General features: G+C 54.7%; 1 protein-coding gene and 1 long non-coding RNA gene across 3 annotated transcripts in view; one reads left to right on the forward strand and one right to left on the reverse strand.

Annotated features, from left to right (window-relative positions):
* Window positions 1–15,167, forward strand: part of LOC106724253 — a 20,834-nt gene that overhangs the window by 5,404 nt on the left and 263 nt on the right. The window contains exon 2 of the long non-coding RNA XR_001359994.1: window positions 2,111–2,120. This is a non-coding gene — a long non-coding RNA (uncharacterized LOC106724253). The remainder of the gene's footprint in view (window positions 1–2,110; window positions 2,121–15,167) is intronic.
* Window positions 12,236–15,167, reverse strand: part of TRIOBP (TRIO and F-actin binding protein) — a 54,569-nt gene continuing 51,637 nt past the window's right edge. Inside the window, exons 19-22 of one of the 2 annotated variants that reach the window (XM_014530812.1) lie at window positions 15,010–15,125; window positions 14,030–14,116; window positions 13,080–13,243; window positions 12,236–12,561 (exon numbers count right to left, since the gene is read on the reverse strand). In XM_014530812.1, coding sequence (XP_014386298.1) covers window positions 13,082–13,243; window positions 14,030–14,116; window positions 15,010–15,125 — 365 coding nt within the window. In that variant the 3' untranslated portion in view covers window positions 12,236–12,561; window positions 13,080–13,081. Of the gene's footprint in view, window positions 12,562–13,079; window positions 13,244–14,029; window positions 14,117–15,009; window positions 15,138–15,167 lie in introns of those variants that run through there. The other variant, XM_014530811.1, reaches the window with a different exon arrangement.

Raw genomic sequence — 15,167 nt, forward strand, 5'->3', positions numbered from 1 at the left:
GGGATGTGCCCGCAACCAAGGTACATGCCCTTGACCGGAATCGAACCTGGGACCCTTGAGTCCGCAGGCTGATGCTCTATCCACTGAGCCAAACCGGTCAGGGCCAGCATTATTTTTAATCCTAGAAAAATTGGAGAAAACTTATATGTGAAACAGTCAGAGAGGCCCAGTGGAGTACCTCTTGGTCTTAGGAAAGCAGCACAAATACTAGAGATGTTGGTATGTGAAGTGGTGGAAAAGTTATTTTTCAACAAGATCGTTTTTAGTATTTTGAGGTTTTCAGGTAGCCTATGTGTAGTGTGATTCCATGAGAAGTATATACATTTTACATTTAAAAAAGTATATAAGTATGCATAGTTATATGTATATATAGGATTACAAAAGTCCCACAGGACAGTCAACAAATGAATTCAGTTTAAGCCTATCAATGATTCTTTTTTTAAAAAAAAAAATATTTTTTTTATTGATTTCAGAGAGAAAGGGAGAGGGAGAGAGAGATAGAAACATCAATGATGAGAATCATTGATCAGCTTCCTCCCGCACGCCCCCTAGTGGGGATCGAGCCCACAACCCTGGGCATGTGCCCTGATGGAATCAAACCATAACCTCCTGGTTCATAGGTCGATGCTCAACCACTGAGCCACGCCAGCCAGCCGGGAGAGCTTCCTTTCTTTTTTAAAAAAATATATTTTTATTGATTTCAGAGAAAAGGGAGATTGAGATAGACACATCAATGATAAGAGAGAATCATTGATTGGCTGCCTCCTGCACGCCCCCTACTGGGGATCAAGCCTGCAATCTGGGCATGTGCCGTTGTCTGGAATGGAACCCGGGACCCTTCAGTCCACAGGCCAGCGCTCTATCCACTGAGCAAAACTGGCCAGGGCGGGCCAGAGCTTCCTTAATAAAGAGCTGGCATAGGCTCTGTGCCTTTCCCTCATTTCACTTCTCCTCCCTGCTGGCCGGGATAAAGATGTGTTGCCTGGAACTAGAGCAGCCACCTTGGACCATGAGGTGCATTTATGAAAGGAGGCTGTGGGTGCTGGAGTCTAGGAACTAGGCAGGAAGATATCAGGAGTCTGGATCCCAGACACTCTGGCTCAGCCTGGAATCCCCCCCTCCAAACTTTTCTGGGTAAGATAAATAAACACATTCATGTAAGCTATTGCTATTGCCACTTACAGCCAAATATCTCCCAATTCTCTCACTGATGATCACTCTTTGCCAGGATCTGGTGCCGGAACAGATATGAGCCCTAAGTTCATGCAACTCCGAGTCCAGAGGGGAGATGAACGTGAGATAGACAATCCCAAGACAACTCTACTAGTGTTTTCAACGTCATACAACGGGCAGCCACTTGTTCACACTGTCAGTCAACTCTTGCCAGGAACCAGGCCTCCTGCACGACACCAGGCGCCCACCGTGCTGGGCACAGGGGGCACAGGGACACGGTGGCAGCTGGCCTCCCAGGGGCCCCCAGGCTAAGAACACACACCGTGAGCCTGGGGCCTTCTCTCCACCCAGAGCAGCTGGCCTCTGACCCGGGGCTCTAGCATAACAATGAAAACGATGAAACAGCCTTCTCAGTACTGCACAGAAACTGCCTCATGGCCCGGCCGGTGTAGCCAAGTGGTTGAGCATCGACCTATGAACCAGGAGGTATCCGGCCGGTGTAGCCAAGTGGTTGAGCATGACCTATGAACCAGGAGGTCACGGTTCGATTCAATTCCCAGTCAGGGCACATGCCGGGGTTGTGGGCTTGATTCCCAGCAGGGGGTGTGTAGGAAGCAGCCAATCAATGATTCTCTCCATCATTGATGTTTCTATTTCTCTCTCCCTCTCCCTTCCTCTCTGAAATCAATAAAAATAAGTTTTTTAAAAAAGAAACTGCCTCATGTAATTTTCACCGCCTCCCTATGAGTTCCGCACTGTTGTCCTCAGGGAACTGAAGCACAGAGAGGTTAATGGCTTGCCAGGGGTCACACAGGAGCCAGCAGTCTATCCCAGCCCGCACTCCTAACCCCCACGCGCCTTGCCCGGCCTGGCCTGGGAGCACCTAGGGCGGGTACAAGCCCGTGGGCTGTCTACGTGAGTAGGTGAGCTGGCGAAGGGTGGGGCAGGTGTGCACACAGGTGTTCCTCGTCGCGTGTGTCTACAACTCTGTTTATGTGTCCAGCCTGGCCCTCCTGCCTGGAGCGCCCTTCCTCCCCTCCCCTCCTGACTCCCCTACTTACCTTTGAAGACTCAGCGAGATGTGGTCACCTCGCTGGCAGCCTGCCCTGGCTGGCGTCCGTCTTCCCTGGTTGTTGTTGTCCTGGGGGTGGGGGGTGGAGGCGTGTCCCTTCACATCTGTGTCACTGGGGGCCTGGAACAGGCCTGACCAGGACATTAACAGGGATGCTAGCAGCTGCCACTGTGGGCGCGGCTGCCGTGGAGGCATGTGCGTGTGCGTGTGGGAGCGGCGCCCTCCTGATCTCGCTTTGATCCCACTTGTTAATCTCAGGGGAGGAGGAAACGCCCCAGAGGGTAACTGACTGGAGCCCGAGGGCGGCAGAACCAGGAAGTGAACCCCAAGCTCCAGCTCTGTTGTCTCCATACCATGTTCCTTTTGGGGCGATTTCAGAGTTTTGGAATAGAGACTACACACACCTGGGAAAGCATTCAGAATGTGTGAACGAGGGTAATGTCAAAATAAGGGTCCTCCACGCTGTCCACCAGCCTTCCCATCCCCTGTTGGAGGCAACTGCTGTTCCAGGTTCTTTTCTTTTCTTTTCTTTTTTAAAAATATATTTTTATTTCAGGGAAGGGAGAGGGAAAGAGAGATAGAAACAACCTCCTGCACGCCCCCTAGTGGGGATTGAACCTGAAACCTGGGCATGTGCCCTTGACAGGAAATGAACCCGTGACCCTTCAGTCCGAGGCTCTATCCACTGAGTCAAACCAGCTAGGGCTGTTGCAGGTTCTTGCACGGCCAGGGCCCCCTTCCCACTGTGTGTGTGTGTGTGTGTGTGTGTGTACGTGCATGTGTGTGTGCAAACCCTTCCAAAGGGGTTCGACGTATATACACACACATGCCCATCTGTACCTGCCAGATTTCCTCCTTGTGCACCAATAGAGCCCCATCGCACACCTGTTCCTGCGCCTTGCTTTGTTTACTCCACAGTACATCCTGGCGATGTCTCCGCATGAGCATAGAGACAATGTCCTCACTGCTTTTCGTGAGTGCCTGGCACGGTGGTGCTGAATTTACTTAAACCCTTCCTCCTTCCGATGCTTCATGTGTGTATGCTACTGTATAGTCATAGACTTTCTTCATTTTAAATATGTTTACGGAGATGGAGCCCACAGCCTGGGCACGTGCCCTGACTGGGAATCAAACCAGCGACTCCTTGGTGCATGGGGAGACGCTCAACCACTGAACCACACAGGCTGGGCCAGACATAGACTTTCGTTGGCTGAATGTCTCAGTGAGTGAATGAGTGAAGAGGTGAGAGAGTGCATGAGGTGGGGCCCTGGGTTATTCGGGCACCTGGGTGTGGGGCTGGAGACACCTGCAAGTCTGTCTGCTGAGGAAGCAGGAGCGTGAGGATCTGCTGGAGCCACAGGGTCACAGCTGCCAATCCATGTACAGGTCTCAGCAGAGCCCTCGGCTCCTCCTGCTCCACGCAGTGAGGCCACACTGCTGGCCAAGCATGTCCACCAGGGGTCACCTTTCAGACTCGCCTGGAGATATCTTAGCTGAGGTCACAGGGCTAGTGGGTGGCCAAACCAGGGCTCAGGCCCAGGTGACAATCTTTGGGCTGCAGGCTCCTCACCTGCACTCACTGGGGAGATGGAGTCACAGCATTGACCACTGGCCTCGTTGAGCCATGGCCTCAGGGAGCTGCAAGGGAGCTTAGAGAGTGTGGCCGACTGGATCTAGGGTGGCCAGAGCTGGGGGGTCGGCTAGGAGTGAGGGAGTCGGGAGAGGGCTGGGCAGGGAGCAACACTGAGGAGCTTGGGGAAGACGGTGTGGTTGGCACCTCCATGATGCATGGGGGAGTCTGGAACTAAAGGATGGTGAAGGGGCGCAGCCAATGATGCGGGCACCCCTGGCACATCCTCCTGCCCTAGCTCGGGGCCGCCAGCCTTCCTGGCTCCCTTAAGAGGAAGTTTTTATTCTACTTTAGTAGGGAAACTGAGGCAGGAGTGTGGTGATGGCTCATCTGAGTTAGCCCGGTAGAGATCCACCCAGAGTTCTCCCCACACCGACAGCACAAGGGGGACCCTCGCTCCTGGCCCCCAGGCAGTCTCCACGGAGAGGGGCCGGGTGAGCTCAGGAAGCTGCCTGCTCAGTGAGACCCGGGCCCTGGGCTCCAGCTGGGGACCCGGCGACGGCACTGCTCTGAGTACCGGCCCCCTCACCTACAAAGTGGTTCATTCCCTCCCTCGCTGGCCTGTTCTGGGGTTAAAGGAGGTAATGGGGTGAATGCTTATTGCGGGCGTGGACACAGCACGTGCTCCACAAAAGGCGGCTGTTTTTACTGTTAGGGCAGGCGGCCTGAGGAAAGCGATTTGGGCTCTGGAGCCAGATGTGCCAAGATGTGAGTCACTAAGTGACTGACCTTGGTGGGTCCTGTCCCCTCACTGAACCTCAGTTTCCTCCTCTGTAAACAGACACAGCGATGGGTACTTCAAAGGGTGACTGTGAGCATTCACAGGGATGGTGTCTGTAAAGTTTGCTCACGGCAGAAGCTCCATCAACGTAAGCTCCTCCCTCCCGGGCCTGAGGGCCCACAGGGCCCTTGTAAAGTCCAGCTGGGACGCAGGGATGACAGGGGTGACTCACAGTCACAGCCTGGCCCTTTCATGTACTGGAAACTACCTTTAGCTCCCAGCCTCTCAGGCTGGCTGCTGGGCTTCCCAACCGGTTTATGGGGAAACCCAGCCCTTTGCCACTGGCGCACGGGTGGGGCTGAAGCTGTGGCTGGGTAGTCATTTACTTCCTGTTACTAGGTCAGTTAGTCAATCAACAAACACTTGTCCCACTGAGACTCCCTGTGCTCTGTGCTGGGCCCTGGGGAAACAAGTGAATCAGAACTGGCCTGGCCTCAGTGGGCTCAAAGTCTGGGGGGGGGGGGGGCGTGCAGAGAACTATGTGGGAAAAACATGTCAAGTGGAGGGGCTGTGGAAGTCAGAACAGTCATCTAGCCCCATCTGGGGGGTCTGGGAGGGCTGCCTGGAGGCGGCAGATAATAACTGAGCTGAGTCCTGACACCATCAGACGAGGGGCAGGGAGTGGACAGGTGCATGGAGGAGAGCAGTGAGGACAGATGAGTTCATGGCTGGGTGCCCTCAGGAGCTCAGGTGGCTTCATGTGGAAGCCTGGAGCCCAGGGAACCTGAAGGGGCAGGGAGAAGGGGCTGGGGCAGGCTGAGGGGTTTATTCGCCGTGACTAAGGGCAGGAGGGGGTAGGCAGGGCTTCACGAAGGGAAATAACTGCCAGCTCTCAGTTTTATTTTATTTTATTTTATTTTATTTTATTTTACTTTTATTGATTCCAGAAAGGGAGAGACAGAAACATCAATGATGAGAGAGAATCATTGATTGGCTGCCTCCTGCATGCCCCCCACTGGAGCTCAAGCCTGCAACCTGGGCATGTGCCCTTGACCAGAATCAAACCTGGGACCCTTCAGTCCGCAGGTCAACGCTCTATCCACTGAGCCAAACTGCCCAGGACCAGCTCTTGGTTTTAGCAAGTTCACACTGGTGACATGCAGATTGGACAGGAAGGGAAAAACCCAAGGCTGGGGACCGGGGGAGGGAGAGGAGGAGGGAGGCTGATCCAGGTCACAGTCGTGGGCACCAGGGGAGAGGCTGAATGAGGCCATGGTCAAGGGGACCAGATAAGCAGCTGCATCCGAGAGCAGGAAAGGGTAGCTGGCCAGGGCGTGGTGGGGAGGAGCAGTTAGCCCCTACCCAGTGGCCAGGCTGGATTCTTCTCACCACCAGCAAGGGGGCGAGATGGTGCAAGGGGCGAGATGTTGGGAGCCCTCACAGGACACGCTTTTTGAGAGCATTTATTGTAGAACCACGGAAGGGTCTGGCTTTGTACCTGGAAATGCTGCCCCCCCCCGTCCCCCAAGTGAAAGGAAGTCTTAGGATAAGTGACAGGTGGGTGGGAACCTGCCAAAGGGGAAGGAAGGGGTCTGGATTCTCCCAGACCATGGCATTGGGGTTTGGACCAAGTTTAACCAGATCTCCTATGGATGGTGGGGGGCAGGGGCATCCAGCTAACCTCTAACGAATGATCAAATTCTAGCTCTTGTACCCCGGCCTGTGCCAGGCATTTTACTTCCATAATCTCATTTAATCGTCATTACTGCCCCATAACCACCACCACAACCATAATAGTAACATTTGTATATCACTTACTATGTCCCAGGCACTCTTCTCAGCATTTTACACCTATTAGCTCTTCTGTTCTGTTTTGTTTTGTTAATCCTCACTCGAGGATATTTTTCCATTGGTTTTTAGAGAGAGTGGAAAGGAGAGGGAGAGACACAGAGAGAGAAACATTGATGTGAGAGAAACACATCGATTGGTTGTTTCCCGCAGGCACCCCCACCAGGGCTGGGGATTGAGCCTGCAACCGAGGTACATGCCCTTGATCAGACTTGAACTTGGGACCCTTTAGTCTGAGGGCTGACGCTCTATCCACTGAGCCAAACCAACTAGGGTGAGCTCATTTTTAAAAAATTATTGGAAAGAGAGAGAGAGAGAGAAACATCGATGTAAGAGAAAAAAAAAAAATTATTGGAAAGAGAGAGAGAGAGAGAGAAACATCGATGTAAGAGAAACAACCATCTGTTGTCTCTTTCACGGACCCCAACAGGGGATTGAACCCAAAACCTGGGTATGTGCCTTGACCAGGAATTGAACCCCCACCTTTTGGTGTATGGGACAACACTCCAACCGAGTCACATGGCCAATAATGCTTTTTAAAAAAATATAAAATATTTTGTGTCAAAGAAACTGACATCAAAAACATTTAGCAATATACTTAATAAAACAAATGTGTGAAATGATAATATATGAGCTTCTTTATTAACATATTAAAAAGATTCAGTAGCGAGTCTTAGGACTTCATAATTTTGAAACAGTGATATGTGTAAATGACATTTTGAAATATCTGCAACACTTGTAACATGATAATTAGCTGTGATTTCTATTGGTGACATGGTCACAGCTACACTAATACCACTGTGGTCTATTCCCTCATTCATAATTGAGGGACATGTCAAATTTCAGTTAGAAGTTAGTGAAAATGAAGATGCATTTTATTCCTCCCCTGAGTTCATGGCCTTCCTGAATTCTATTGGCACACCAGGCTTGAAACCTTTGCTTTCAAAACGACAGTGATACAGAGCACAATTCCTCAAACCTCTTCTCTCTCTCTTCTCTCTCTCTCTCTCTGGTATTTTTAAAAAATATATATTTTCATTGATTTTAGAGAGAGAGAGAGGAAGGGAGAGAGCTAGAATATTGACAAGAGACAAACAGCAATCAGCTGCCTCCTGCACGCCCCCTACTGGGGCTCAAGCCTGCAACCCCCACATTTGCCCTGACTGGGAATTGACCTGGAGACCTCTTGGTGCATGGGACGAAGCTCAACCACTGAGCCACACCAGATGGACAGCTATATAACTTGCCCAAATTTGCAGAGCTAGTACAAGGGTACAGATGAAGAGCTGTCTGACCCCAGCCCTGAGCTCCTACTCCTTCCTCATCCTGCCCCCCCACCGCCCCCGGTGAGGGTGGGGTGTTCAGGGTTAGAGCAGGGGCAGGGGTATAAACAGGGGCATTTGGGAGGAAGGGGAGGGTGGGGTCTGCATCGTTAGTGCTTTCTGAGGGTGAGCCGCTATGGGGTGACATTGTCCCCTACCCACCCAGAGGCACTGCAGGTCCCTGGGCTGAGAGGGGTGGGTGGTTGCGGAGCCCCAGGATGGGGTGGGGCTGGGGAGCCTGGAGCTCGGGACCTGAGTAAAGGGAGGTGGAGTGAAATCTGACTCAGTGGTGATAAGGAAGTGACAAAGCCCGAACCCCACAGGGCTCCCCAGCCTCATGGCCTGAGGAGGACAGGGAGCCAGAGAAGAACGATGGCTCCCAGGGAACCACCCCCGCATCATGCCCTGCTGGTGTCCCCTCCCTTGAGTCTGGTCTGTGACCCAGTCTGTCCCCTGCCTGTGACCTGGTCTTGACTAATATGATGAAAGCGATGCCACAGCACTTCCACGCTAAGTCATCAGAAGCTTGTAATCCCAGCGGGGTCTCTTGAAACTCTCTTCCTCTGGGAGGTCAACCACCAAGTAAGAAGTCACTTCAGACTCCCCGGGGCCTGCCGTGCAGGGAGGAAGCCAAGCCAGCCTCGTGCAGAGGCCACTCGGGGCGTGTCCAGGGTCCCTGTCATGTCATCCCAGCTGAGTGAAGAAGCCACTTTGGACATTCAACCCAGCTGAGCCTTCAGATGGCTCCAGCCCAGCCACCGCGCAACGGCCACTGCAAAAAAGACGCCCAGAAAACTGCCGGTTTGAGCGCAGAGAGTTGAGTCCAGATCCCCATCCATCTGCCACGTGGTCGTGCGTGATGATAGAAGACAGTTGTTCTGAGCGTTAAGGCTGTGGTCGTTGGCTACACAGCGACAGGTAGTTGACAGGGCTGGTGATTTAATACCCACACGCCCTCCGTGGTAAACATTATGGTCCCCATTTCACAGATGGGCCATAACCTGGCCAGGTAGCTCCGTTGGTTGGAGCGTCATCCTGGGCACTGAAGGGCTGCCAGTTCGATCCCCAATTAGGGCACATACCTGGGTTTCGGGTTCCATCCCCGGTCAGTAACCAATTAATGTTTCGCTCGCACATTGATGTTTCTCCCTCTCTCCCCGCCCCCCACCGCTTCCTCTAAGCATGTCCTTGGGTGAGGATTAAAAACAAAACAAAAACAAGATGGGAAATAAGCCCAGAGAGGGCTGTAACTTGGGGAGGTGCATGCAGCCAGCTGGAGGCGGCGGCTGGGTCTGAACTCAGGCAGGTTTGTCTGCTGCCCCAGCCTACGCTTTCCATAGGACATGCCTGGCAGCCACGCCATGTGGTTTTGGCCAAATTCCCTGTGTGACAGGTGACTGGGGCTTTCCCCAGGTGGCTCACCTGGGTACCTGCTGGAACCCAGCTTTTTTTCGAGACATGATTCACAGTCAGCTGCACAAATGTACAGCGTGGTACATTTTTAGATGCGTACACACCCGTGTGACCACCACCCCGATCACGGACGGAATATTTCTCTCACTCGGGAAGTCCTTTGTGCCCAGGACTGCTAGTCAGTATGAGCCCCCCGCCCAGCCCAGAGGCCCATGACCATCACCATAGTGATAGTTTTCCTGTCCTTGACCTTCACACACGTGGAATTGTACAGCCGGCGCCCTTTGTGGCTGACTTCTCTCTCTCAGCATTGTGTCTGAAGATTCATCATGATGTTGCGCGTAGCAGTAATTCTTTTCTCATTGCCATATAGTATGTCTAATGTATGAATATAACATTTATTTATTCATTCTGTTAATGGACATATATATTGTGCTCAGATTTGGGCTGCTATGAATAAGGCTGATATGAATATTATTGTCCTAGTCATTCTGTGGCCCTACACACATTGCTCCTGGGTGTATATGCAGGAGTGAACATCTAGGTCATAGGGGAGATGTGTGTTTCTAAGAATCTGCCACACTCTTGCCCACAGTGGTGGCACAGAGGGCACTGCCACCAGCGACTTGCGAGAACCCAGGTCCCACATCCTCGCAGACACTTGAGATTGTCAGGCCTCTTAGTTTGAGCTATTCTCGTAGGTGGAGAGTGACATCTCACGATGGCCTGACTTTAGCTTGCCCAGGTGGCCCTGAGGGTGGTGCCTCAGCCCAGGTGCACGCTGGGAAACCCAGTTGGCTGAGGGAGTCATGGGGGCCGAGGATGGAATTGAGGGGTGTCCAGGGCTGGTGGGAGGTAAAAGCACAGGGAGGATGGGTGGGGATCTGGACTCAACTCTCTGGATACTGAGTGGCTCTGGGATGCTCCTTATCTCATGAGGCAGGAGGTCCAGAGGCAGGGGGACCCGATGGCTCAGGGATCCTGATTCTTTCTGCTCAGCCACTAATGACCATCGATGAGGCAAGATGGTGGCCATGTCAGGACTTCCCCCAACACTGTCCACAGGCCAGGAGATACGTCTCCTTCCTTATGAACCCCAACCCCATTTTTAAATCCTTACCCGAGGATATGTTAGCTTCGTTTTTTAATTTTCATTATTTGGTAATCTTCACCCCAGGATATTTTTCCATTGATCTTTTAGGGAGAGTGGAAGAGAGAGGGAAAGACAGAAACATCCATGTGAGAGAAACACACCGATTGGTTGCCTCCTGCACGCACCCTGACCAGGGCAGGGGCTGGGGAGGAGCCTGCAACCAAGGTCCGTGCCCTTGAGTGGAACTGAACCTGGGACGCTCTATCCACTGAGCAAACTGGCTAAAGCGGGATATGTTTTTTTTATTGATTTTAGAGAGAGAAGAAGGGAGAAGAGAAACATTGTTCGGTTGCCTCCTGTTCGCGCCCTGACCGGGGGTCAAACGCATAACCTGGGCATGAGTCCTGACAGGGAATTGAACCTGAGACCCTTCAGTGCACAGATGACGCTCCAACCAAGCCACATCAGACACGGCTTTGGGACCCTTTTTAAGATCAAGAAAGACCTCCCAGACGACCCCTCTGGCCCTCCACCTCCAACCAATACTTCCTGCATCTTAGTGGCTGGAACGGCATCCCGTGCCCACTCCTAACCCATCCCTGGCAAGGGAACAGGCCCACTTCCCCAACCCGATGTGGCTGCAGTGGGGCCAGGCCAGTTCTTGTTCATCTCTATGCACCCGTGCCTGGCCTGAGGTGCCCGAGGATTGATGGAAACAGCCGTGAGGGCAAAGCTGGCGCAAGTTGTCCTTATGTCTTCATCATCTTAGCCACAGCCCTGCTAATTGGACAGCCGGCCTGGCCTGGGGCAGCTCAGGGGGCCTGTTCCAACCCACACATGACCAAGATCAGCACACCCATCAGCCGTGACGGGGCCTCCCACATCCACTGCCCCCACCTGACCGCGTCCAGGGCTGGGCATGACCTTTGGGCACAGCCGCAGGGACTGGGACTAAAAGGCGCCCATTTGATGGAGAGGCTCCGAGAGGGGACGTGACTTGCCAGGTCAGTCAGGGGCAGCCTCAGGTCCAGCTGGGCCCAGCGCCCGCCCCAGGGCGTCTCAGAGGTGCATGAACCACTGGGACTGTAACGTAGTGCAGACACTGAGTCCGTAGGTCGGTGGGACCTGGACTTGGTGTTTCTAAGCAGCTCCCTGGTGGGGGTGCTGGTGCTGGTCTGTAACCCACGCAGAGCTGCAGAGCATCGCCTGGAGGAGCTAGATCTTCAGCTCCGCCCTCAGAAGCCCACAGGCCACCTGCAGGAAGGGTGCAGTGCTGGGGGCAGAGGGGTGGGAAACCCCACCTCCATCACCGCCCTGCCCCAGCCATCCAGGACACCAGAGCTGCAGGAACACTTTATTAAGTTAAGAAGGCGATGGAGCAGGAGGAAAACGCCTTCACGGCAACTCCAGCTGTTCCACGCCCAGCACCCCGAGGGGGAGGTGGGGCCATGGAGAAAGAGGCCGGCTCCCTCTGTCCCTCTGTCCAGAGTCCCAGGGCGCAGGACCCTCCAGGGCATAAGTAATTAGCGGGAGGTAGGGTGGGAGGAGGGTGGCTGGCTCCTTGCCTCTCCCACCAGAATCAACTCTGCCAGGGCCGCTGCCAGATCCCAGGGCAGGGCCTTGGCCCCAGGAGCCCAAGAGGGAGGCTGGAGACAGGGGAGCCAGCGCTGGAGGCACACAGCCACCAGGTATTGCTTTTTAAAAAGTACAACGTGTTTTGGGAAAAAAAGGGAAAAAGTCTATATATAAAAATCTCTTCACATATAAAATCCTGAAGAAGGTGCAAGGTAAGAAGACCCAGTGCGAGGGGCACGCTCAGATACGCAGAGAGTGTGTGTGCGTGCGCCTGTGCATGTGTGTGGTGTACATGTGCATGCCTGTGCGTGTGTGCACCTGAGTGTGTGTGCCTGTGTGTGCATGCCTTGTGGTGCCTGTGTGTGTGTCCCTGTGCAGTGCCTGTGTGTCTGTGTGTGTGTATGCCTGTGGTGCCTGTGTGTGTGTCTATGCAGTGCCTATGTGCATGCCCATGTGTGTGTGCCTATGCAGTGTGTGTGTACCTGTGCGGTGTGTGTGCCTGTGAGGTATGTGTGCCTGTGAGGTGTGTGTGTGTACCTGTGCGGTGTGTATGCCTGTGCAGTGTGTGTGCGTGCCTGTGTGTGATAGTTGTGAGTGCACGTGTAGCCCACAGAGGGTGGGGAGAAAGCTTGGCTTCTGACTTCCATCCAGCAGGGAAGGAGGGCAACTGGTCCCCTTGGGCTGGGAGTCTGCAGCTGGGCCGAACCACAGGACCTGGAAGACAAGAGAGGGGCTGGTGAGGGCTGGGGAAGCCCCAGCCTTGGTCCTGGGCCCCAGCGTGGCTTAGGCTACGCAAGGGTGGCCAGCAGGTCCTCCCAACACCTCGGGCCCCAAAGGCTGGGCCAGATCTGCTCCTCCAGGCTTCTCCCCACACAGCGGGCCACCGGGCAGCCTCTCCCGAGTGCTCAGCTGTCCACAGGACTTATCAGAAAGAGGGAGCTGCCCCCCGTCGGGATATCTGGGTGGGGAGCTCGGTGGAAGGAAGACTATTAGTGACGTGTGCCTGCTGCCAGGTCTGAGGGGGGCAGGCACCGCATTTGCCACCCACGCTTCGGCAGACCAGCCGGGTGCTGTCAGCCCTGAGGAGGCGTGGACTGACCAGGCTGTGGCTGCGGCACAGCGTTAAGAAGCACCACTGTCCCTATTTATAGAAAGGAAAACAGAGGCCAGGAAAAGGAAGTGCCCTGGGCAAGTGGCACAGCCCTGAGTGTACCCTCCGGGCCCAGGCACACCTCTACTCGGCCACACTGTTGCGCATCGCCTCCTTCTCCTGCAGGGCGGCCATGGCGAGGCGCAGGTGCTCCTTCAGCTGCTCGATCTCCCGCTCCGACCGCGTCTTGATGTGGTTCAGCTCCACGTACACATCCTGGTACTTTCCTGAGGTGAAGCGCTTGTCCTGGGGGCGGGCGGGGGCGATAAGGGCACAGAGCCCTCCCTCCCTGGATCTGCCCACTCAGCACATGCCCACCCTGCTCCCTACTGGCCAGCACAAGCAGCCAGGCCGCTCCGCAGTGCCCAGGGCCTTCTCCTGCCAGGAGGCCCCCTTGGCGGCCCAGCCCTGGACAAACCCCTCCCAGCACCACAGGTTTCAGCACCATTTGCAACCTGCTCAACATGAGAGCGGAGGCTCAGGCAGGTGAAGCTTTTGCCCAAGACCACACTGCAACCGGTGGCTGGGAGGAGAAGCAGGTCAGCGTGGCCCAATACTTGGGCCCGTTCCATGAGTCTGACTCACACACTCCCCGAGCCACGGACACACAGAGGATGTCAAACACACAGGGACATGGCACCAGGCAAGCCACACACTCACAGACCTGGTCCTGAATCCCAGCCCCCCCGCCAGCCCCACCCTCACCCCCCGCTGGCAACGTGGCTTGTTCCCTGAAATGCAGGCTCTGCACAGGCAGGGATGTTGGCCTTTTGGTTCACAGATGTCTCCCCAGCACCTAGCACCATGCCTGGCACAGAGAGGTGCTCAATAAATATTTGCTGAATAAAAAAGAGCAAGTGTGGCCTTGAGCAAGTCACCCTTTCTTAGCCTCAGTTTCTTTGTAAATGAGGATGACACCTCCGGGGGAGAGGCAGGAGGAGTGCCTGGCACAGAGCAGGGGCTCAGGATGGGGCATCCAGCTGGATCCCGAGGGCCCCCCCCCGCTGACACCCTGCTTCAGCCAGGACCTACCTTCTGCATCATCTGGAGCTCGTCCCGGAGGCACTGCACCTCCTTCTTCAGGTACTGAAGTTCGTTCTCCTTCACTCGCAGCAGCACCTGGGGTCACAGGTGCACGCTAACCCAGGGCCAGAGGCCAGAGCTACCCAGCCGAGGGCACACCGCAGCCGGCCTTCTCCTTGCCTCAGGCCCCTAGAATGCAGCTCCCAGCCTGCACTGAGACCCATGACACGCTAGGGCACACTCCCCCAGGAAGTCCTCTCTCACCCACCCACACCATAGCACCAGGACCTCAACTTGAGGGCGAAGAAGAAAAAGGGAGCCATGGTATGGCCCTACTCTGAACCAGAGAAGCTGGGACTCTCTGCGGACGACCTCGTTAACCCTCCCCAAACCCCGAGGGGCAGGTGTTGCTGTCCTGACTTAGCTAAGGAGGAGACGGTTTCAGCCAGACTGGGGAAACTTAAAAGTTTAGACTTTGGAACCAGACGGCTGGGTTGAAATCCCAGCTCCCACACCAACTATCCGTGTGCTCTTGGGCAAGGTACTTGGCCTTCTTGTGTCTGTTTTCTTACCTGTAAAACGGGGATAGTTACAGCATGTGCCCCATAGGACTGTGAGGGAGACTCGGTGAGTTAAGAACCTCGGCTCACAGAAGTCCCAGGCACAGAGTAACCGTATATAAATGTTTGTAAAATAAAGTATCAGGGTGATCCTGGGATCATGCCCACATTTTCTCACTGCAACTTCTCCCAGTAAGAAAGGTGTGCGAGCCCCATTTTACAGATGAGCTACTGGACTTAGAAAGGCGAGGCACTGGTCCTGACCACACAGCAGATGGGTGGGAGGGCTGGACTCTGGCTGCAGGAGTGCAGCGCACACAGCAGGTCCTTCCCAGCTGTGCTGGCGTCTCCTTGCTGGGCCCAGCCCCTCAGGTGCCCTCCCCAGGCCTAGGCCCCGAGGACCAGCCGGGTGTGCCGGTGGGCACTTACCTCCAGCTCACAGGAGCTGCGCTCATTACGCCCACAGCCGCTGCCAGTGCCCTGTGAGGCAATGAAGCCGCGCAGCCGGTCAATCTCCTCAGACAGGCGGGCATGCAGCTCCTGCGGGGGCGTGGGGAGGGGGGATGGTCAGCGCAGGGCTGCTGGGC

The sequence above is a fragment of the Myotis brandtii genome, unplaced genomic scaffold (genome assembly GCF_000412655.1).
Source record: "Myotis brandtii unplaced genomic scaffold, ASM41265v1 scaffold78, whole genome shotgun sequence".
Lineage (NCBI taxonomy): Eukaryota > Metazoa > Chordata > Mammalia > Chiroptera > Vespertilionidae > Myotis > Myotis brandtii.